Raw genomic sequence first — 22,102 nt, 5'->3', positions numbered from 1 at the left:
TTCCATTGGAAAAAAAACTCCTTGCAATGAGTACTCAAGTAGTATATTTATACTGTATATCTGTTAAATTGAGCATTCATGGTTAATTGATGATCGTACTCTGTGAAACTGTAATTGTTTGTTATTTGGAGAATAATAAATACTCGGTCAGCAATCTCATCCAAAGGCGGAATGAGCTCCCGTGTTAGCACTGTGGAGTTCCTAGGGATGTTTTACTCTGTTTTAGTTTGTGTCTCTTGTTGTCATTCAGTGCTGTGGTCATTGTTGAGGGAAGTGCTCCCTTGATGTGATGCATGTGGACATTGAATAAAGAAATATTGCTTGCAAATAATCAGTATACAGTATTTAGTGAATAGTCAATGCTCGATTACAATGGGAAATATATATAGAACTAAATTAATATGCAAAAATGTTCCTTTCTGGTTATATACAGTATAAAAAAGTACAAACTTCTTGATCAAAATTATTGTCCTCCTTTCCCACTGCATACAATTCACACCAGTACAACACTCCCCAGATTATAATATTTCCTTGTGAAAATTTACTCTCTCTTTGCTGTCCATTTTTATTATATGTTTTATTATATGAAAAACAATATAGAGGCACTGGAGAGGGTGCAGAAAAGATTTACAAGGATGATACCAGAACGGCGAGGTTATGCCTATCTGGAAAGGATGAACAGGCTGGGAAAAGAGAAGACTGAGGGGTGATCTAATAGAGGTCTTTAAAATTATGAAAGGTTTTGATCGAGTGGATACAGAGCGAGTGTTTCCAGTTGTGGGGAAGAGCATAAGAAGAGGCCATCATTAGTCACCAAGAAATCCAATAGGGAATTCAGAAGAAACCTCTTTAGCCAAAGAGTGGTGAGAATGTGGAACTCGCTACCACAGGGAGTGGCTGAGGCAAATAGTATAGATACATTTAAGGGGAAGCTAGAGAATATATGAGGGAGAAGGGAATAGAGGGTTATGCTGATAGTTAGATGAGGAAGGATGGGGGCAGGCTTGAGTGGAACATGGACTGGTTGGGCTAATGGTCTATTTCTGTGCTGTATATTCTGTATAATTCTATGTATCGATATTGTCATTGTTATGCTGAATATTCTGTTTTGTTTTCCTTTCAGATTCGTCAAGATGATACCAGTTCATCTATTAACTTTTTAACAAGAGTGACTGGAATAGGGTAAACTCAAAAGACAAGAACTTTTAATGTTGTGGAACTTCCACATCTGCCAAAATGGAGAGGATCGCCCCCACCCCCGGCGCTGTCAGGAGTTGCCAGAATTTAATCTTGTACTTTGTTACAGCAATGCCCCAGGCACAGAATGATGACAAGTACAAATAACAAGAAATAAATTGTACAGCTTGATTTTTGCCATATAAAGGAGATGAAATACAAAAAAAAAATTAGCAAACTATCAATTGAGGTGAAATTTCATTAGGAATAATCTAATCAGGAAGGCAGACAATTAGGAATAATCTAATCGGGAAGGCAGACAATTAGCATTTTGGTGCTAGTGACCATAATTCAGTTAGATTTAAGGTAGTTATGGGAAAAGGACAAGGATAGACCAGGAATAAAAATTCTAAGTTGGGGAAAAGCAAATTTTGCTGAGCTCAGATGGGATTTAGCTATAGTGGACTGTTTACTATTTACAATCTACATTAATGACTTGGATGAAGGGACCGAATGTAATGTAGCCAAGTTTGCGGATGATACAAAGATGGGTGGGAAAGCAAGTTGTGCAGAGGACTCAAAGAACCTGCAAAGGGATATAGACAGGCTAAGTGAGTGGGCAAACATTTGGCAGATGGAGCATAATGTGGGAAAGTGCGAGGTTATACACTTTGGCAGGAAAAATAAAAAAGCAAATTATTATTTAAATGGAGAGAGATTACAAAATGCTGCTGTTCAGAGGGACCTGGGGGTCCTTGTGTATGAAACACAAAAAGTTAGCATGCAGGTACAGCAAGTAATCAAAAAGGCAAGTGGAATGTTGGCCTTTATTTCAAAGGGGTTGGAGTATAAAAGCAGGGAAGTCCTGCTACAACTGTACAGGGTATTGGTGAGACCACACCTTGAGTGCTGTGTACAGTTTTGGTCTCCTTATTTAAGTAAGGATATACTTGCATTGGAGGCAGTTCAGAGACGATTCACTAGGTTAATTCCAGAGATGAGGAGTTGACTTATGAGGAAAGGTTGAGCAGGCTGGGCCTATACTCATTGGAATTTAGAAGAATGAGAGGTGATCTTATTGAAACATAAGATACTGAGAGGGCTCGACAGGGTAGATGCAGAGAGGATGTTTCCCCTCGTGGGGAAATCTAGAACGCGGGGGCACAATTTTAGATAAAGGGTCGCCCATTTAGAACTGAGATGAGGAGGAATTTCTTCTCTCAGAGGGTCGTAAACCTGTGGAATTCTCTGCCCCAGAGAGCTGTGGAGGCTGGGTCATTAAATACATTTAAGGTAGAGATGGACAGATTTTTGCAAGTTAAGGGAGTGAAGGGTTATGGGGAGTGGGCGGGGAAGTTGCTTTGAGCCCAAGATCAGCCATGATCTTATTGAATGGCGGAGCAGGCTCAAGGGGTCAAGTGGCCTATTCCTGCTCCTATTTCTTATGTTCTTATGAAACAGCTACTTGAAGGTAAATCAGTGTCAGAGCAGTGGGAGGCATTCAAGGAGGAGATCCGGAGGGTTCAGACCAAATATATGCCCTTAAAGAAAAAAGGTGGGACTAACAAATCTAGAGCCCCCTGGATGTCTAGGACATACAGGGTAGGATAAAGAAAAAAAGGGAGGCATATGACAGATACCGAGGGCTAAATACTCCAGAATCTTTAGAGGAGTACAGAAAGTGCAGGGGTGCAATTAAAAAGGATATTAGGAAAGCAAAGAGAGAGCATGAAAAATTCTGGGCAAGTAAAATCAAGGAAAACCCAAAGATGTCTTATAAATATATTAAGAGTAAGAGGATAACTAAAGAAAGGGTAGGGCCTATTGGAGATCATGAGGGTAATCTGTGTGTGGAGGCGGGAGATGTCGGTAGGGTTCTTAATGAATGCTTTGCGTCTGTTTTCACAAAGGAGAGGGGCGAAGCAGACATTGCTATTGGGGGGGGAGGAGTGTGAAGTATTAGAAGAAATAAACATAGAGAGGAAGTATTAAGGGGTTTAGCAGCTTTAAAAGTGGATAAATCCCCAGGCCCGTGTGAAATGTATCCCAGGCTGTTAAGCGAAACAAAAGAGGAAATAGCAGAGGCCCTGACCATCATTTTCCAATCCTCTCTGGCTTCAGGTGTGGTGCCGGAGGACTGCTAATGTGGTACCCTTGTTTAAAAAGGGAGAAAAGGATAGACCGAGTAATTACAGGCCAGTCAGCCTAACCTCGGTTGTGGGAAAATTATTGGAAAGAATTCTGAAGGACAGGATAAATCTTCATTTAGAAAGACAAGGATTAATCAAGGATAGTCAGCACGGATTTGTTAAGGGAAGGTCGTGTCTGACAAACTTGATTGAATTTTTTGAGGTGGTAACAAGGAGGGTAGATGAGGGTAGTGCGTTTGATGTAGTGTATATAGACTTTAGCAAATCTTTTGATAAGGTGCCACATGGCAGACTGGTCACGAAGTTAAAAGCCCATGGGATCGAGGGCAAAGTGTCAAGTTGGATTCAAAACTGGCTAGGAGGCAGGAAGCAGAGGGTAATGGTTGATGGGTGTTTTTGTGACTGGGAGGCTGTTTCCAGTGGGGTTCTGCAGGGCTCAGCACTAGGTCCCTTGCTTTTTGTGGTATATATCAATGATCTAGACTTGAATATAGCGGGTATGATTAAGAAGTTTGCAGATGATACTAAAATCGGCTGTGTGGTTGATACTGAAGAAGGAATCTGTGATCTGCAGGAAGATATCAATAAATTGGTCAGGTGGGCAGAACAGTGGCAAATAGAATTCAATCTGGAGAAGTGTGAGGTAATGCATTTGGGGAGGGCTAACAAGGAAAGGGAATACACATTAAATGGGAGGACACTGAGTAGTGTAGAGGAACAAAGGGACCTTGGAGTGCATGTCCACAGATCCCTGAAGGTAGCAGGCCAGGTAGATAAGGTGGTTAAGAAGGCATACGGAATGCTTGCCTTTATTAGCTGTGGCATAGAATACAAGAGCAGGGGAGTTATGCTTCAACTGTATAAAACACTAGTTAGGCCTCAGCTAGAGTACTGTGTGCAGTTCTGGTCACCACATTATAGGAAAGATGTGATTGCACTAGAGAGGGTACAGAGGAGATTTACAAGGATGTTGCCAGGAGTAGAGAATCTTAGCTATGAGGAAAGACTGGATAGGCTGGGTCTGATTTCCTTGGAACAGAGGAGGCTGAGGGGAGACCTTATTGAGGTGTATAAAATTATGAGGGGCCTAGATAAAATGGATAGAAAGGACCTATTTCCCTTAGCAGAGGGGTCAAAAACCAGGGGGCACAGATTTAAAGTAATTGGTGGAAGGTTTAGAGGGGATTTGAGGGGAAATTTCTTCACCCAGAGGGTTGTGGGGGTCTGGAACTCACTGCCTGAAAGGGTGGTAGAGGCAGGAACCCTAACCACATTTAAAAAGTACTTGGATGTGCACTTGGGATGCTCTAACCTGCAGGGCTACGGACCAAGAGCTGGGAAGTGGGATTAGGCTGGATAACTCTCTGTTGGCCGGCGCAGACACGATGGGCCGAAATGGCCTCCTTCCGTGCTGTAACTTTCTATGATTAGAGGGTGGATAATGAAAGCTCCGCTGTTACAGTTTTCTGTAGTATTATGTAATAGCATAATCTCTGTTTGTTGGTGAGCATGAATGGCCTAGCACCACAGGCGGGTGTAAATTAAGGGATCGGTATTAGGATCATTGCTTTTCTTGTTAGATATAAGTGACCTGGACTTGGGTATAGGGAGTACAGTTTCGAAGTTTGCAGATGATACAAAACTTGGCAACATTGTAAATAGCGAGGAGGATAGTAGCAGACTTCAGGAGGATAGAGACAGACTGATGAAATGGGCAGACACATGGCAGATGCAATTTAATGTGTGAAGTGATGCAATTTGGGAGGAACAACATGGAGAGGCAGTATAATCTAAATGATACTATTTTGAGGGGGTGCAAGAGCAGAGGCACCTGAGGTGCATATTCACAAATCTTTGAAGGTGGCAGGGCAAGTTGATAAGGCGGTTAAGAAAGTGTATGGGAGACTTGGCTTTGTAAATAGGGGCATTGAATACAAAAACAAGGAAGTCGTGCTAAACCTTCACAAATCACTGGTTAGGCCTCAGCTGGAGTATTGTGTACAATTCTGGGCACCACACTTTAGGAAGGATGTCAAGGCCCTGGAAGAGGGTACAGAGAAGGTTTACCAGGATGATAGACTTCAGTTATGTGGCAAGATTGGAGAAGCTGGGATTATTCTTCTTGGAGCAGAAAAGGTTAAAGGGAGATTTAATAGAGACGTTCAAAATTATGAGGGGTTTTGATAGAACAAGTAGGGAAAAACTGTTTCCTCCGGCAAGTTGGTAACCAGAGGTCATAGATTTAAAATAATTGGCAAAAGAATTAGAGGGGAAATGAGAAATGTTTTCACACCGAGGGTTGTTCTGATCTGAAACACACTACCTGAAAGGGTGGTGGAAGCAGATTCCATAGGAAATTTCAAAAGGCAATTAGACATTGTACTTGAAGAGGACCTGGGGGGAAAAAGCTGGGGTGTGCGACTAAATTGGATAGCTTTCAAAGAGCCGGTACAGGAGCGACGGGCCGAATGGCCTCCTTTTGTGCTGTAAGATTTTATGATTCTATGACTCTCGAAAGAAAGAACGGGATCCATAAGTATCTGATTCATTCTTGTGGTAACTTTAGTATTTTTGGAGTCAGGGCCACTGATAGTGACAAAAAACAAAATTCTGCAGATGCCTGAAATCTGCAAACAAAAACAGAAAAAGATGTGAATACTCAACGGGTCAGACAGCACCTGTGGAGAAACAGGAGTCAGTCGACGCTTCAGGTCTTAAGACCCGTCCTGAGGAAGGGTTTTTGTTTACACTGATTTGAATTTTAAAAAAAAAAAATTCTTTGCTTCTCTTTAATGGGGTGTGCCATGGAGAATGTAGAAGAGATTTAAAAAATAGTGTGATGGGAGAAAGGAAGAAATGGGAATAAAATGAGTGACTTTGCAAAGCACATTTGACAGTTATTGGGGCAAGGTGTCCGTTCTGTAGCACAGGGAGTTTTAGGTATGTATTTTTATTCAGCCTTATATTTATCCAGTTTGCCCAGCAAATCCTTCAGTATCTCAGAAGCCAGGAAACAATTCGGGTGAAGGCCTTTCATCAGATGTTGATGGTCATCCTGTTTCTTTTAACAACAACTACTTGCATTTATATAGTGTGTTTAATGTAGAAAAAAGCATCCCAAAGCACATTGCAGAAGTGTTATCAGACAAAAATTGACAGCAAGCCAAAGAGGGGTGAACAAAAGCTTGGTAAAAGAGCTGGGCTTTAAGGAGAGCCCTGAAGGAAGAGGGAGGTGGAGAGATTTAGGGAGGGAATTCCAGAGTGTTGAGCATAGACGGCTGAAGGCATGGCTGTTAATGGTGGGGCTGTACGTGATGCATGAGAGGCAGACCGCATGGCGAACCGCAGAGTTTTGGAAGGTTGTGCGGCTGGGAGAGGTTACTGATGAGGAAAGGCGAAGCCTTGAAGGGATCTAAACACGAGGATGAGAATTTTAAATTTGAGGTATTGGGGGACTGGGGAAGGGTTTAAAAATGATTTATGTTTATTAAGCTTCCAATTGAAGGATTCCAGTGAAAGAACTTTGGTTTAACTGTATTTATCATCTTGGCTCTGAGTTATAGTTTGGAAGTATTGGTCTGTAATAGGAATATGCCCTTTTTCAGGCCGGGTCATTTTCTGTATTGCTAGGCATGCTGTCGGCCTCAGAGAATTGTTCTGATGTATGTATGTTTCCATTCTGCAGACCTGCAGCAGCAAGAAAGTTTGTGGAAGAGGGAATCAAAACCTTGGATGGTATGTTTCATAAGCCCCATATATCTTTCCTGTTAAAATAGTAAACATTTTGAGTTTAGTAAAATTATCTGTAAAACTGGCTACCCAATAAACGAACAAGCATTTGCAAATGTTCCTTTTGATTCTTTACCATGTGCCTGTAAAACTTGCTCTACTAATTGCAAGGTACACGTTTCCCCTAATATACACTTTAGTATTCTGTTTAATGATGGTTAGTGCATCTATACGCTGTTTATGGAAGGTACATGCCAGTGCACAACTGTTGTATCCAAGGTGCTAAACTCTTCCATCTGCTGTGTTGGTATCCTGTGGTTAAAACATGCATGCTGTTCACAGCACCTGTATGTAGTAGTTCATACTGGGATAAGCGACTCGCCATTGAAGGTTTGCTTTATGGCCAGTTTTCACTGTTTCCTCTCTCCTCTCAAGGTTTTGACTTGTGCTGGGAATACAGTTTCACGAGAACATTGCAAACTGGCATTTGCCAAAGTGGCCAGTCTTAATTAATGAAACAAAACAGCATGTTTTGACAGACTATTCGCTCAATAGAATCAGAGAATGATACAGCACAGAAGGCGGTCGTTTGGCCCATCGTGCCTGTGCTGGCTCTTTGGGCGAGCTATCCAGTTAGTCCCACTCCCCCGCTCTTTCCCCAGAGCCCTGTATTTTTTGCCCTTCAAGTATTTATCCAGTTCTCTTTTGAATGTTACTATTGAATCTGCTTCCACCGCCCTTTCAGGCAGCGCATTCCCGATCACAACTCACTGTGTAAAACAAAATGTTTCCTCATGTCGCCTCTGGTTCTTTTGCCAATCACCTTAAACCTGTGCCCTCTGGTTACCGACCCTTCTCCCACTGGAAACAGTAAATAAGGAGAAACTATCAAAACCATTCATGATTTTGAACACCTCTATCAAATCTTCTCTTAACCTTCTCTGTTCTAAGGAGAACAACCCCAGCTTCTCCAGTCTCTCCACATAACTGAAGTCCCTCATCCCTGGAACCATTCTAGTAAATCTCTTCTGCACCCTCTCCAAGGCCTTGACGTTCTTCCTAAAGTGCGGTGCCCAGAACTGAACACAATACACCAACCGAGGCCTAATCAGTGTTTTATAAAGGTTTAGCATAACTTCTTTGCTTTTGTACTCTATTCCTCTATTAATAAAGCCAAGGATCCCATATACTTTTTTTAACAGCCTTCTCAACTTGTCCTGTCACCTTTAAAGATTTGTGTACGTACACCCCCAGGTCTCTCTGTTCCTGCACCCCCTTTAACATTGTACCATTTAGTTTGTATCGCCTCTCCTCATTCTTCCTACCAAAATTTATCACTTCACACTTCTCTGCATTGAATTGTATCTGCCATGTGTCTGCTCATTTCACCAGTCTGTCTATGTCCTCCTGAAGTCTGTTACTATCCTCATTTTTTACGACATTTCTGAGTTTCGTATCATCTGCAACCTTTGAAATTATGCCCAGTAGACCCATGTCTGGGTCATTAATATATTATCAAAAAGAGCAGTGGTCCCAACACTAACCCCTGGAGAGCACCACTATATACTTCTCTTCAGTCTGAAAAACAACCGTTCACCACTACTCTCTGCTTTAAATCCCACGGGCTTTCATTTTGCTAACAAGGAGCAGGAGCCTTGGGTGTCTCTCCCGCCCTTCCCCGCCACTCACACCTTTGCCTAGGATGCTGAGGCTAATTGTAGCCTCAGTACTGCTGCCCCAGTAACAATAAAACTGACTCAGGACGGACCGGGATTAAACTGTGAATCTACTGGCTTAGTTACACTATAACTTTACCAATCTAACTCTCGGCAATTAAGCTTTTCTATGTTTTGAAGTGTAAATGGAGATTACTGATTTGAAATGTAATTCTTTTTAACTTTTAGATCTGAGAGAAAATGAACACATACTAAATTATCATCAGCGGATTGGTTTGAAGTAAGTTTTACTTTTGTGGTGGAGCTTTTTTCTTTCCATAGTGGGATGAGAGACAGTCGCTGGCCAGAAGTTTGTAAATAGCCACTTAGGGTAAGATTTGATGGGATGAGAAACTGTTTTGTGCAAACTTTCTGGTTGTGCATTGTTTGTTGGGATGTTTCCAAATATAATATCAAAAATGAGATACAACTATATGCAACCTCGGGCAAATAACCTCCCTCAAAATGCTCCCCACCTGCTGTGCCAGTGGCTTGAAACCTCTCCGGGGGTGCGTGATCCTTTTAAAAACAGAAGCAAGTTTGCAGTGAGAAAAGGCCATTTGGCCTCATTGAGCTCATTCCTTGCATGGACCAACGGGGACACTGCACCACCCACTTAACTCTCCTGAGGAAAGGCTCTCCGTGGTTTTGGTAAGTATGGTTATGCTACAGTCTTTAAGACTTGACTGTTCTTGAGGGAGGAAGTCATTAGATTATATTAGGGTGTGTGGGTTAGTTAAGTTGACCTGGTGGTGTGTGGGTTAGTTAAGTTGACCTGGTGGTGTGTGGGTTAGTTAAGTTGACCTGCTGGTGTGTGGGTTAGTTAAGTTGACCTGGTGGTGTGTGGGTTAGTTAAGTTGACCTGGTGGTGTGTCATGCATAACCATGATATCCTGGAACTTACTTAATGGCCTTGCGGAGCCAGAGACCAATTTCCCAAGAGTGTTTCTTAAAATGGGCCACAGTTTTTTCCCTTTGTTTGGACTTTGCCTCCCCTTGGAGTTGGTGTTCGTGAGGGGGAGCTCAGGAGGCTGCACCATGTAATGGAGAGAGTGAGCAATGATGGGCCTGATAGGCTTTTGTATATTTGTATCTTAACGGCCATTTTGAGAAAAATAATTCGAATGAGGCAGTAAAAATGGCCCAGCGCCTGCTGGTCCCCACATGGTACACTTTACAGAAAAATTAATCTTCATTAGCATTTTCGATGTACCGACAGACTGGTGCACTGACAGACTGGTGTACAACGCTGCAAAGGCTTGTTCTCTTAAATTTGAAAGTGCTGGCTGAAGTATACCTTTTAATGTTTGCAGACGACACAAAGCTGGGTGGGTGTGAGCTGAGGAGGATGCCGAGAAACTCCAGTATGATTTGGACAGGTTGGGTGATTGGGCAGATGCATGGCAGATGCAGTATAATGTGGATAAATGCGAGGTTATCCACTTTGGTGGCAAAAACAGGAAGGCAGATTATTATCTGAACAGCAATAGATTGGGAGAAGGGGAAGTGCAACGAGACCTGGGTGTCCTTGTGCACCAGTCGCTGAAGGTAAGCATGCAGGTGCAGCAGGCGGTTAAGAAGGCAAATGGTATGTTGGCCATTGTAGCGAGAGGGTTTGAGTACAAGAACAAGGATGTCTTGCTGCAGTTGTACAGGGCCTTGGTGAGACCACACCTTGAGTATTGTGTGCAGTTTTGGTCGCCTTATCTGAGGAAGGATGTTCTTGCCATGGAGGGAGTGCAGCAAAGATTCACCAGACTGATACCTGGGATGGCAGGAATGACTTATGAGGAGAGATTGGGTCGATTGGGCTTGTACTCGCTGGAGTTTAGAAGAATGAGAGGGGATCTCATTGAAGCTTATAAAATTCTAACAGGACTAGACAGACTAGATGCAGGAAGGATGTTCCCGATGGCGGGGGAGTCCAGAACCAGGGGTCACAGTCTAAGGATAAGGGGTAAGCCATTTAGGACAGAGATGAGGAGGAATTTCTTCACCCAGAGAGTGGTGAACCTGTGGAATTCTCTGCCACAGAAGGCAGTTGAGGCCAATTCAAGAAGGAGTTAGATATATTTCTTAAGGCTAAAGGGATCAAGGGATATGGGGAGAAGGCAGGGACAGGGTACTGAGTTTGAATGATCAGCCATGATCTCATTGAATGGCGGAGCAGGCTCGAGGGGCCGAATGGCCTACTCCTGCTCCTATCTTCTATGTTTCTATGTAATCACAGTCGGGTGACTGTGTTTAAACTTCACTCCATTGTTCACCCATTGTCATTTCAAATAGTAGGAAGATCAAACATTAGATAATGGAATTCCAAGAACCAGCCAAGTATGCCATTTAGCTGCTTAGTTAAGAAAGTTCCTTTGTAATTTAGACATTTGCACCCGCTGCCATCGCTGTTAACTCTGACTTGTCGCTGCCCTTTATCGGGCATGAAGAACAACCTGAAATTATCCACAGTAATTGAGCATTAAATTCACCAATAGATTAATATGAATATTTTGAAGTTTTTAATGCTGAAATCGAGTTTTTAATTTGTTTCCTGAATTTGTATATCGGGTAAAAGTACAGTCTGAATGAGCGAAGGTTCACTTCTTCACCCTTTGTTTCACTTAATTTCGTTGCCCTTTATGAACTGTGGTGCAGTGCAGGTATTTGCTGAACGTGCTGAAGACCGACCTCTAGTGGCAGTGAAAGGGATCACACCAAATAACTTGAATTTAGGTTTGGGTCATTCAGAATTCTTGCTCTGATATCGCTCTCCAGTGACTTTGCTGGGAAGTCTTTGTACGTGAATGGCTGGGCTGTGATACCCCAACAGTTGTCAATGTTCATTGTGCAGCCTCACACATGGAGAATGGCTGGTTTGCTGTGATACTGGGAGGTGATTGGTGCCCGTTGAACCTGACCTCGGCAACGGTTGGGAACAAATTAGTGAAAAAAATATCATCAGTCATCCAAGAGATATTCTGTGCATTAACGTCTTCTGAAAGCTAAAGATTTGCAAAGTGACGGCCAATAATTTTGTTTTACTGTGTTGCTATATTAAAGAATTGATTTGTAGCCATAACAGTCTCATTCTGGCATGTGATAACATTCCCTGAAACATTTCTTGTCATTCGTGGAATTAATGTCACAATGGCGAACAAGCAGTGTTTGAAAAATAATTCACAGTGATATCACCAGAACCACGCAGAAATATAGTTTGCATTTTAAACTTGCATCTCTATCTAACTTGTATCATTGAATTACTTTGTGTATTATAACCAGAATACGAGGATCAGCGAGAGATGATTGTACCCGCTTGATGCCAATCCTAACTCACTGACAGGGTTATGTTTGCACTCCACGTCTGGTGTTGTGAAGCACAGGTGCTAAACTTGTGCAATATATATGTAAAGTTAAGGCCTGACCTGACACTGAAGCAAAGCAATGTAAAGGAGGGAGTGTTCTGCTGAGCAATTAATCTATAGACTCGCTTTAATGAGAGAGTTCGCACTGAACGTCTGTCAAATGACTGCTTGATCACAATGGTTTTACTGATCTCTGCAGGTATTTTGAGGATTTTGAAAAGCGAATTCCTCGACCTGAAATGGTGAAAATGCAGGTAAGGCAGAGAGAGCTCAGCTTACATTTGATATACTCAGTAGGGACTGATGTTTGTAAAGTTTAACAATTGAGAAGCCTCACTACTCAAGTTAACAGATTGTAACTACAGACTATGAATACTGATGCACGGATAGCACTTGTATATATGGTAAACAGACATACGGAAGCTAGCTGCTTCATACCAAGCACAGCCTGTCCAGTTGTTAGATGCTAGTGCCTCCTCTCCTGCTGTCATTCACAGAGCTGTTGTCAAAATTCAGTACCTATAGAATCAGAATAGTACAGCACAGAAGGAGTCCACTCAGCCCATCAAGTTGTTCTTTCTTTCGTTCTTTTTCCTTCTTTCTTTCTTTCTTTCCTTCTTTCCATCTGCAAATTTCAAAATTGTGCCCTGTACCTGCTCCTAGTACTGGACCCTGGGGAACACCACTGTATACCTACCTCTATGACAACTTCAGCCTATGCCCACACATAAATACTAACAACCCACTAGCTAATACACCTCGCCTCATCATTGATGAAAATCTTCATTCCCAGCACAATATGTGTCATACTCTTAAATCAGTTCTTGCACACCAACAGACACTTTGTGGGTATTTAACTTTATTAACTTACAGTACGTGTTTCTTGTTCATATTCTAGTTGGTAGCAAAACCTAAACACAATTGTTTAGGTTTCCCTACTCTCTATTCCCACTAAACTGCTGACCACCAACTTCCCTTCCTGGCTCCCATATTAGCTGATACTGTTGAGGGTTCACTCTCCTCCTTCGGTACTGTCCTCTCCTTCAAATCTGCTGTCATCACCCCTCAAAAAAACCAAAAAAAAAACCCTTGAGCCCTTCGTCGTTCCAACCTACCGCCCATCTCCAACCTCCTTTTCCTCTCTAAAGTCCTTGAACATGTTGTCGCCTCCCAAATCTGTGCCCACCTTTCCCGGAACTCTATGTTTTAATCCTTCCAATCAGGTTTCTGCCCCTGCCACAGCACAGAAACAGCTCTTCTCAAAGTCATAAATTAGATCCGATGTGACTGTGACCGTGGCAAACTATCCCTCCTCATCCTTCTCGACCTGTCTGCCTTTGACACTGTTGACCACACCATCCTCCTCCAGCGCCTCTCCTCCATCGTCCAGCTGGCTGGGACTGCACTCGCATGGTTCCATTCTTATCTATCTAATCATAGCCAGAGAATCCCTTGCAGAGGGTTCTGTTCCCATTGTTACGTCTGGTGTCCCCCAAGGTTCTAGGCCCCTCCCATTTCTCATCTACATGCTGACCCTCAGCAACATTATCAGAAAACAGTCAGTTTCCACGCTGATGACACCCAGCTCTATCTTACCACCACCTCTCTTGACCCCCTCCACTGTCTCTAAATTGTCAGACTGCTTGTCCGATGAGCAGAAATCTCCTCCAACTAAATATTGGGAAGACCGAAGCCATTTTAGGTCCCGGCCACAAACTTCATTCCCTTGCCACTGACTCCATCTGACTGGGATCACGTGGGCCATGGAGAGCCAATGGCAGCAGGGAATGCTTCATTCATAAGTTTGACAGGAAGAGCTGTCAAACCTATAAATACTATAAGCCCCAAAACATCACTAAATCTTCAAATAATTTTTTTTTTAAAAATCACATTTTTAAAATAAACTACAAATTACATGAAATAACTATTTTAAACAATTTAAATTTTTGAAAAAATTAATTACATTTTCTAACGGGGCTAAAAATAAACTTACCTTTCTTTAAAGTATTTATAAAAATAATAAACCTGTGGAAAAAATGTTTTCATTTTAATTAATTCACCACTTACCTTGTTAAAAGCAGGCCTTGCGACTGCTTTTTAAAAGTGTAACTGCTGGAGACTTACCCTCCCGGAGAAACCTGCAAAAAAAACGTAAGTTCGATGCGCACGCGCAGCCTCTCCCGCGCACGCGTTCGACCTCTGAACCCCTGCTTTCAGGGGAACGGAAGTGCCGGTTTCCCGCGCATGCAGGAAACCGGCACTTCCATTGGGTTTATGGGTGAGTACCCCATGCGTACTCACCCGTGGAGACCCGAATTTCTGGGCCAATGAAAATATTATATACCCACTGTTCCACTTTACTGAAAGCCCTGTTATAACAGAATGATAAGAGAAGGATTTGGTATCCTCTCCCTACTTTTCTTTATTGGTACTGGTGAGATTGGGAATCGAATTGAAGCTCTGGCATCCTGAGGCACAGCATGTTAGCGCACCTCTCCTCTACCTCCTCTTCTTGTAGATTGTAACTATTTTTGTCTCCCTTGACTCTTCAGGCCATAGTTCTGCAGGAGGTGGAGAAGCTAGATCCCAGCTACGTCGCCGCCGTTTGTGGCAGTTTCAGACGAGGTTGGTACATACTTCTTTCAGCTTTAGACATATAACTGGCAACTCTTCTGGGCAAATAATTGGAAGGCAAGGGAATACACAATGAGTGGTAGGACCCTAGGAAGTACAGAGGGTCAGGGGGACCTTGGTGTACATGTACATAGATCCCTGAAGGCAGCGGAACAGGTAGATAAGGTGGTTAAAAAGGCATATGGGATACTTGCCTTCATTAGCTGAGGCATAGAATATAAGAGCAGGGAGGTTATGATGGAGCTGTACAAAACGCTGGTAAGGCCACAGCTGGAGTACTGTGTGCAGTTCTGGTCGCCACACTATAGGAAGGATGTGATTGCTTTGGAGAGGGTGCAGAGAAGATTCACCAGGATGTTACCTGGGATGGAGCGCCTCAGCTATGAAGAAAGACTAAACAGGCTGGGGTTGTTTTCCTTGGAGCAAAGAAGGCTGAGGGGGGACCTGATTGAGGTGTACAAAATGATGAGGGGCATAGATAGGGTAGAGAAAGAGGAACTTTTCCCCTTAGTAGAGGGGTCAATAACAAGGGGGCATAGATTCAAGGTAAGGGGCAGGAGGTTTAGAGGGGATTTGAGGAGGAACTTTTTCACCCAGAGGGTGGTTGGAGTCTGGAACTCACTGCCTGAAAGGGTGGTAGAGGCAGGAACCCTCACAACATTCAAGAAGCATTTGGATGAGCACTTGAAATGCCATTGCATACAAGGCTATGGACCAAATGCTGGAAAATGGGATTAGATTGGACAGGGCTTGATGGCCGGCACAGACACGATGGGCCGAAGGGCCTCTTTCTGTGCTGTATGACTCTATGACCTGGAATCTGCTGTAAAATCAACTAAATGTAAAACCGATCAAAATGTAGGGTTTTTAAAATGGAAGTCACTAACATAAAGTGGAATGGCTTCAAAGATAATAAATATTATAAATGTTTCTCACAAAGAAATAATTTCATCCCAGCAACTACTCTAATTTTAATCTAACAAGGCCCAGGAAAACTTCCTTCATTCGCTCTATCAGATTTATGAGTATTATTATCATTTGAGTATTAATGAAACCTGAGGAAAAAATACTAAATTAATAAAGATTTAAGAGAAAAAGAAAAGTTGTGAATGCTGGAAACCTGAAATAAAAAGACAGAATTCTGAAAATACGTAGCATATCCGTTAGCATCTGAAAGAGGGTAATGTTTCCCATCGGAGAGGCCCATGGGATGTGTATAGAAGTTACGTAAGCATAGGACTCGGTTAGATGACGGAAAGTTTATCTTTTTGCAGAGTGTCATCTACCTGTGGAACAAGTTGCTGGCTTTTGCAGTGAGCACTGATTCATTTCAAGTGCTCAAAAGGGGGCTGGATGAGTTCCTAGCTATGGCCGATAATGGAGCTTAAAAAGGCAGGTGGGCCACCGGACATTGTGATGCATGGCCGCTGGTTTGGGAGTGTTTTGTTCGGCTGTGAGCAACATTTATAATTATTTCCCCCTGAAATGGTGGGGGCGGGGGGGGCGTGACTGATTGGGGTCACGATGCTCAGTTTCACCATGACTATCTGGGACAGGCTTGATGGACCAGCTAGTCTTTACCTGTCTGCCATTTCTGTATAGTTAATAGACTGCTGAAAGCAGATTGGATGGAGTTTCCCTCATTATTCTTTCCCCTCTTGTCTCTAGGTGCTGAGTCCAGTGGTGATATGGATATTCTTTTGACTCATCCAGACTACACTTCAGAATCATTAAAAAGAGTGAGTTCTGATTCACAAAAGCCAAAGTTTTACATGATTAGGCTTATATTCGCTAGAGTTTAGAAGAATGAGAGGGGATCTCATTGAAACTTATAAAATTCTAACAGGACTAGACAGACTAGATGCAGGAAGGATGTTCCCGATGGCAGGGGAGTCCAGAACCAGGGGTCACAGTCTAAGGATAAGGGGTAAGCCATTTAGGATTGAGATGAGGAGGAATTTCTTCACCCAGAGAGTGGTGAACCTGTGGAATTCTCTACCACAGAAGGCAGTTGAGGCCAATTCATTAAATATATTCAAGAAGGAGTTAGATATATTTCTTAAGGCTAAAGGGATCAAGGGATATGGGGAGAAGGCAGGGACAGGGTACTGAATTTGGATGATCAGCCATGATCTCATTGAATGGCGGAGCAGGCTCGAGGGGCCGAATGGCCTACTCCTGCTCCTATCTTCTATGTTTCTATGTATAGTCCAGTGCTGCAGCTTTGAATTGGACAGCTGGCTTTTAAGACCTCGGGCATCATTAACATGTTTAACTGTGCAGCAATTTGACATGTTTAATATCTTCCTCACAGATGGAGCAGTGTGTACTCCACAGGCTCGTGTGGAGCATAAACACCGGCACAGATCAGTTGGGCCGAATAGCCTATTTCTCTGCTATAAATTCTAAGTAATACTCCTCATTGTGCATCTTGTTTATATATTTCTTTAAAACTGAAATTATACTACAGGCTTGCTTCAATACTTAGTATGCTATTATGTGAAGTGCTCACTTCCCCAGCTGTAGTAGAACCATAGAAACCTTTCCTGGTGTGGTGCCCAGAATTGTCCACAATACTCCACCTGACCAGTGATTTATAAAGTTCGAGCCTGATCTCTCTGCTATTATATTCTATGTCTCTGTTTATAAACCCAAGTAACCCAGATGCTTTTAACCACCTTATCAAGTGCCCAGTAAATCTCTGGCAAATCTGTTGTGTGTACAGATTTGTTTAATTCACTTACAAGACAATTGATGCCTAATGGCAACAACCATGGACTTCCTAGTTCCACAAATAAAATTGAAAATGGCTTGTGATGCGCTATCAATTACTACAAAAGACTGGAAGTTGAGAGCGTAACAAACAGGCTTTTATTACCAAAGAACAGAGCATGCCTCTCGTGGTTGCCTGGTATCCAAAAGGGCAGGGGGCTGCCGAGCAGTCACCTTTATACCCGGCCATGAGGGTGGAGCCAGCTGAGGCATGCACAGACAAGTACAACAATGTGCAAGAGTGAACAACAGTGAACAACAATACTAACAACAGTGGTTTACCACATTCACCCCTTGTTTAGAATTGAGTCCGGCGGGGTGAAGTGCACTAAAAGTTCGTGTACTGAAGTCTATCAGGAGGCCTTGTAAGCCGTCCTGAGCGTCGCAGCAGCGGCGGTGATGGTGCAGCATCCAACGTTGAACCCGGTGTCTCGTTCAGAGGAGGTGTAGCCGGTGGCGGGCCCTGGGGCTGCTGCATGCCGTCTACAGGGGTCGGAGCGCGGGTAATGGGAGGTAGCGATGGTGGTCTCGCAGAGGCACCCGAAGGTGCGAGGTCTCGTGCGGGGACTGTGTCCTGGGGGTAGGCATGAGTAGCGGTGGGTGGCGAAGAGGGTGTTTCAGGAGCACCCGCAGGTGCGAGGTCTCGAATGGAGACTGTGTCCGCCCGCCCGTCCGGGTACACCACGTAAGCATACTGCGGGTTGGCGTGGAGGAGGCTCACCCTCTCGACCAGGGGGTCTGCCTTCTGGGTCCTCACGTGCTTCCGCAGTAGGACGGGTCCTGGAGAAGTCAGCCATGTTGGTAGCGAAATCCCCGACGTGGACTTCCTGGGGAAGGAGAACATTCTCTCGTGAGGAGTGGCATTGGTGGCTGTACAGAGCAGCGACCGAATGGAATGGAGCGCCGCAGGGAGGACCTCCTGCCAGCGGGAGGTCGGAAGGCCCTTAGATTTTAAGTTTAAAAGGACTGCCTTCCAGACCGTCGCATTCTCCCTTTCCACCTGGCCGTTCCCCCGGGGGTTGTAGTTGGTGGTCCTGCTTGTAGCAATGCCTCTCGCGAGCAGGTACTGCCGAAGTTCGTCGCTCATAAAGGATGAGCCCCTGTCGCTATGGATATAGCTAGGGAAACCAAACAAGGCGAAGAGGTCATTCAGACATTTAATGACCGTGGTACTGGTCATGTCCGAGCAAGGGATGGGAAACGGGAGTACTCATCAATTATATTGAGGAAGTACACATTGCGGTCAGAGGAGGGGAGGGGCCCTTTAAAATCGATGCTCAACCGCTCGAAGGGGCGCGTGGCTTTGATCAGGCTCGCTCTGTCTGGCCTATAAAAATGCAGCTTGCACTCGGCACAGATCTGGCAGTTCCTGGTCATGGTCCTGACCTCCTCGATGGAGTAGGGCAGGTTACGGGATTTGATAAAATGGAAGAACCTGGTGACCCCCGGGTGGCAGAGGTCATTGTGGAGGGTCTGTAGTCTATCAACCTGCGCGTTGGCGCACGTACCACGCGATAGGGCACCTGGGGGCTCATTGAGTTTCCCGGGCCGGTACAAGATATCGTAATTGTAGGTGGAGAGTTCGATTCTCCACCTTAAGATCTTGTCATTCTTGATTTTGCCCCGCTGCTTATTATGAAACATAAAAGCCATTGAACGCTGGTCAGTGAGCAGGGTAAATCGTTTTCCGGCCAGGTAATGCCGCCAATGTCGCACGGCTTCCACAATGGCCTGGGCCTCCTTTTCGACAGAGGAGTGTCGAATCTCGGGGCCCTGGAGGGTCCTTGAGAAAAAGGCCACGGGTCTCCCCGCCTGGTTAAGGGTTGCAGCTAGGGCAAAGTCGGATGCGTCGCTCTCCACTTGAAAAGGGAGGGACTCATCCACAGCGTGCATTGTGGCCTTCGCAATGTCTCCTTTTATGAGAGTGAAGGCTGCACAGGCCTCTGCTGTCAGGGGGAAGGAGGCGGACTTGATGAGGGGTCGGGCTTTATCTGCATAGTTGGGCACCCACTGAGCATAGTAAGAGAAAAACCCCAGGCATCTCTTCGGTGCTTTCTGGCAGTGGGGGTGGGGGAGCTCCATAAGGGGGCGCATTCTATCGGGGTCTGGGCCGATGACTCCGTTCTCCACTACGCAGCCAAGAATAGCAAGGCGCGTAGTACGAAACATACATTTGTCTTTGTTGTATGTGAGATTCAGCCGCTGGGCCGTCCGGAGGAATTTCTCTAGGTTAACGTCGTGGTCCTGCTGGTCGTGGCCGCAGATGGTGACGTCGTCTAGATATGGGAAAGTGGCCTGGAGCGCGTTCTGGTCAACCACCCGGTCCATCTCCCGTTGGAAGACAGAAACTCCGTTGGTGACGCCGAAGGGAACTCTGAGAAAGTGATAGAGCCGACCGTCAGCTTCAAAAGCTGTGTACTGGCGGTCCTCAGCCCTGATGGGGAGCTGGTGGTATGCCGACTTCAGATCAATCGTCAAGAACACCCGGTATTGTGCTATCTGATTGACCATGTCAGATATGCGGGGGAGTGGATATGCATCCAGCTGGGTGTAGCGGTTGATCGTCTGGCTGTAGTCAATAACTAGGCGCTGTTCGCCGCCAGCGTTTGCCGCCAGCCTTCACCACCACCACTTGTGCTCGCCATGGGCTATTGCTGCTCTCGATAATCCCTTCAGGAGTCTCGCTACCTCGGATTTAATGAAACCCCTATCCCCGGCACTGTAACGCCTACTTTTGGTAGCGATGGGCTTACAGTCGCGGGTGAGGTTAGCGAACAAGGAGGGGGGGAGACTTTAAGGGTGGAGAGGCTGCAAATGGCGCGCGGCGGGCGATTTAAAAACTGCTGGCTGCAGACTGAGAGAGGGGGGAGGGGTCCACCGTACGCTAAAGTGACACTCTTAAGGTGGCACTGAAAATCCAACCCCAGTAGGACGGCAGCGCAGAGATGGGGCAGGATCAGAAGTTTAAAATTTTTGTATTCCGTACCCCGCACTGAAAGAGTCACCATACAGTAGCCACCAACGTCCGCTGACTGGGCTTTGGAAGCCATAGAGATGCGATGACGCGTCGGCAGGACCGTGAGAGAGTAACTGTGCACCGTGTCAGGGTGTATAAAACTCTCCGTGCTCCCGCTGTCAAAAAGGCAGGTAGTGGCGCGGCCGTTTACCGTAATGTCCATCATGGACCTGGACAGTTGATGCGGGAGAGATTGATCCAGCGTCACGGAAGCCAGCGTATGTTCAAGCGCGTCGATGCGGTCGTCCGATGAGGCGGTGGTGGAGTCCGGGTCCCCCGTAACCGAAGTCGGAGGCGTCCAAGATGGCGGACAAAATGGCGGCGCCCACGGTCCCGATCCCAACGCGGCTGGGGGAGTCCAAGATGGCGGACAAGATGGCTGTGCCCACGGTTCGCACGCGGCGCTGCTGGCGTTAGCGGTCTTCCCTTTGCAGGCGCTAACGTAGTGACCTTTCTTGCCGGAGCAGGTAGCATTCTTCGCAGGGCAGCGTGCTCTAGGGTGTTTAGCTTGGCCACAAAAATAGCATTTTTGTGCCTTGGACATCGCTGCAGCAGTCGGAGGTGGCGGTCCCATGGCCCAAGATTGCGGCGTCCACGGCGCGGGGCGATTAGGGGAGAAAGCGTCCATATTTCTGTGGGCCGCGTTGAGCGAGAGCGCGAGGGACACTGCCTTTGTCAGGTCTATTTCACCCATCTCCAGCAGCCTCTGCTGGGAGTAGTCGGACCTTAGACCCGCAACGAAAGCGTCTCGTATCAGTCCCTCCGCATGTGCCGCGGCCGATACTTCCTTGCAGTCGCAGCCGCGTCCGAGTACCCGCAGTGCCCGTAGGAAGGCCTCCACCGATTCCCCGGGCTGCTGTCTGCGAGATCTTAAAAGGTGCCTGGCATAGACCGTGTTAACCGGGCGTGCATACTGCCCTTTCAGTAGGTCAATAGCTGCCGCGTAGGTCATCGCATCTTGGATTAAAGTATAGACTTGGTGGCTCACCTTCGAGGCCAGGATTTTCAGTTTATTTTCATCGAGAGTCACGGTTGAGGCTTCCAGATACGCCTCAAAGCAACGCAGCCATTGTGCGAACTTAGTCGATGAACCCGCTTCTTGGGGGTCTAGGTCCAGGCATGTTGGTCTGAGGGCTCGCAGCAGCGCCTGCTGCTCAGCGTTTTGCGCCATCGGTTGATCAGCATTCGGAGCCAACATTTAACTTTGGTAATAAAATTGATGTGCTATCAATTACTACAAAAGACTGGAAGTTGAGAAAGTAACAAACAGGCTTTTATTACCAAAGAACAGAGCATGCCTCTCGTGGTTGCCTGGTATCCAAAAGGGCCGGGGGCTGCCGAGCAGTCACCTTTATACCCGGCCATGAGGGTGGAGCCAGGGGCGGAGTCAGCTGAGGCATGCACAGACAAGTACAACAATGTGCAAGAGTGAACAACAGTGAACAACAATAGTAACAACAGTGGTTTACCACAGCTTGTTTGAGGGAAGTAAGGGACCCAAGCAGCATGTTAGAGAACCAACACTCTGCCACACAATGCAGGATCGGCTGAGTT

The 22,102-nt window shown here is 45.3% G+C and overlaps 1 protein-coding gene across 1 annotated transcript in view; it reads left to right on the top strand.

The window, feature by feature from the left end:
* polb (polymerase (DNA directed), beta) overlaps positions 1-22,102 on the top strand; it is a 195,468-nt gene that overhangs the window by 30,862 nt on the left and 142,504 nt on the right. The window contains exons 5-10 of the mRNA XM_085971302.1: positions 1,124-1,182; positions 7,012-7,061; positions 8,960-9,011; positions 12,326-12,380; positions 14,679-14,751; positions 16,429-16,499. Coding sequence (XP_085827428.1) covers positions 1,124-1,182; positions 7,012-7,061; positions 8,960-9,011; positions 12,326-12,380; positions 14,679-14,751; positions 16,429-16,499 — 360 coding nt within the window. The remainder of the gene's footprint in view (positions 1-1,123; positions 1,183-7,011; positions 7,062-8,959; positions 9,012-12,325; positions 12,381-14,678; positions 14,752-16,428; positions 16,500-22,102) is intronic.

This window comes from Somniosus microcephalus, chromosome 30, assembly GCF_052327205.1.
Source record: "Somniosus microcephalus isolate GS21.2 chromosome 30, FLI_Smic_1.0, whole genome shotgun sequence".
Lineage (NCBI taxonomy): Eukaryota > Metazoa > Chordata > Chondrichthyes > Squaliformes > Somniosidae > Somniosus > Somniosus microcephalus.
Note: the sequence above shows the minus strand (reverse complement) of the source record. Positions and strands in the feature narration are given on the sequence as shown.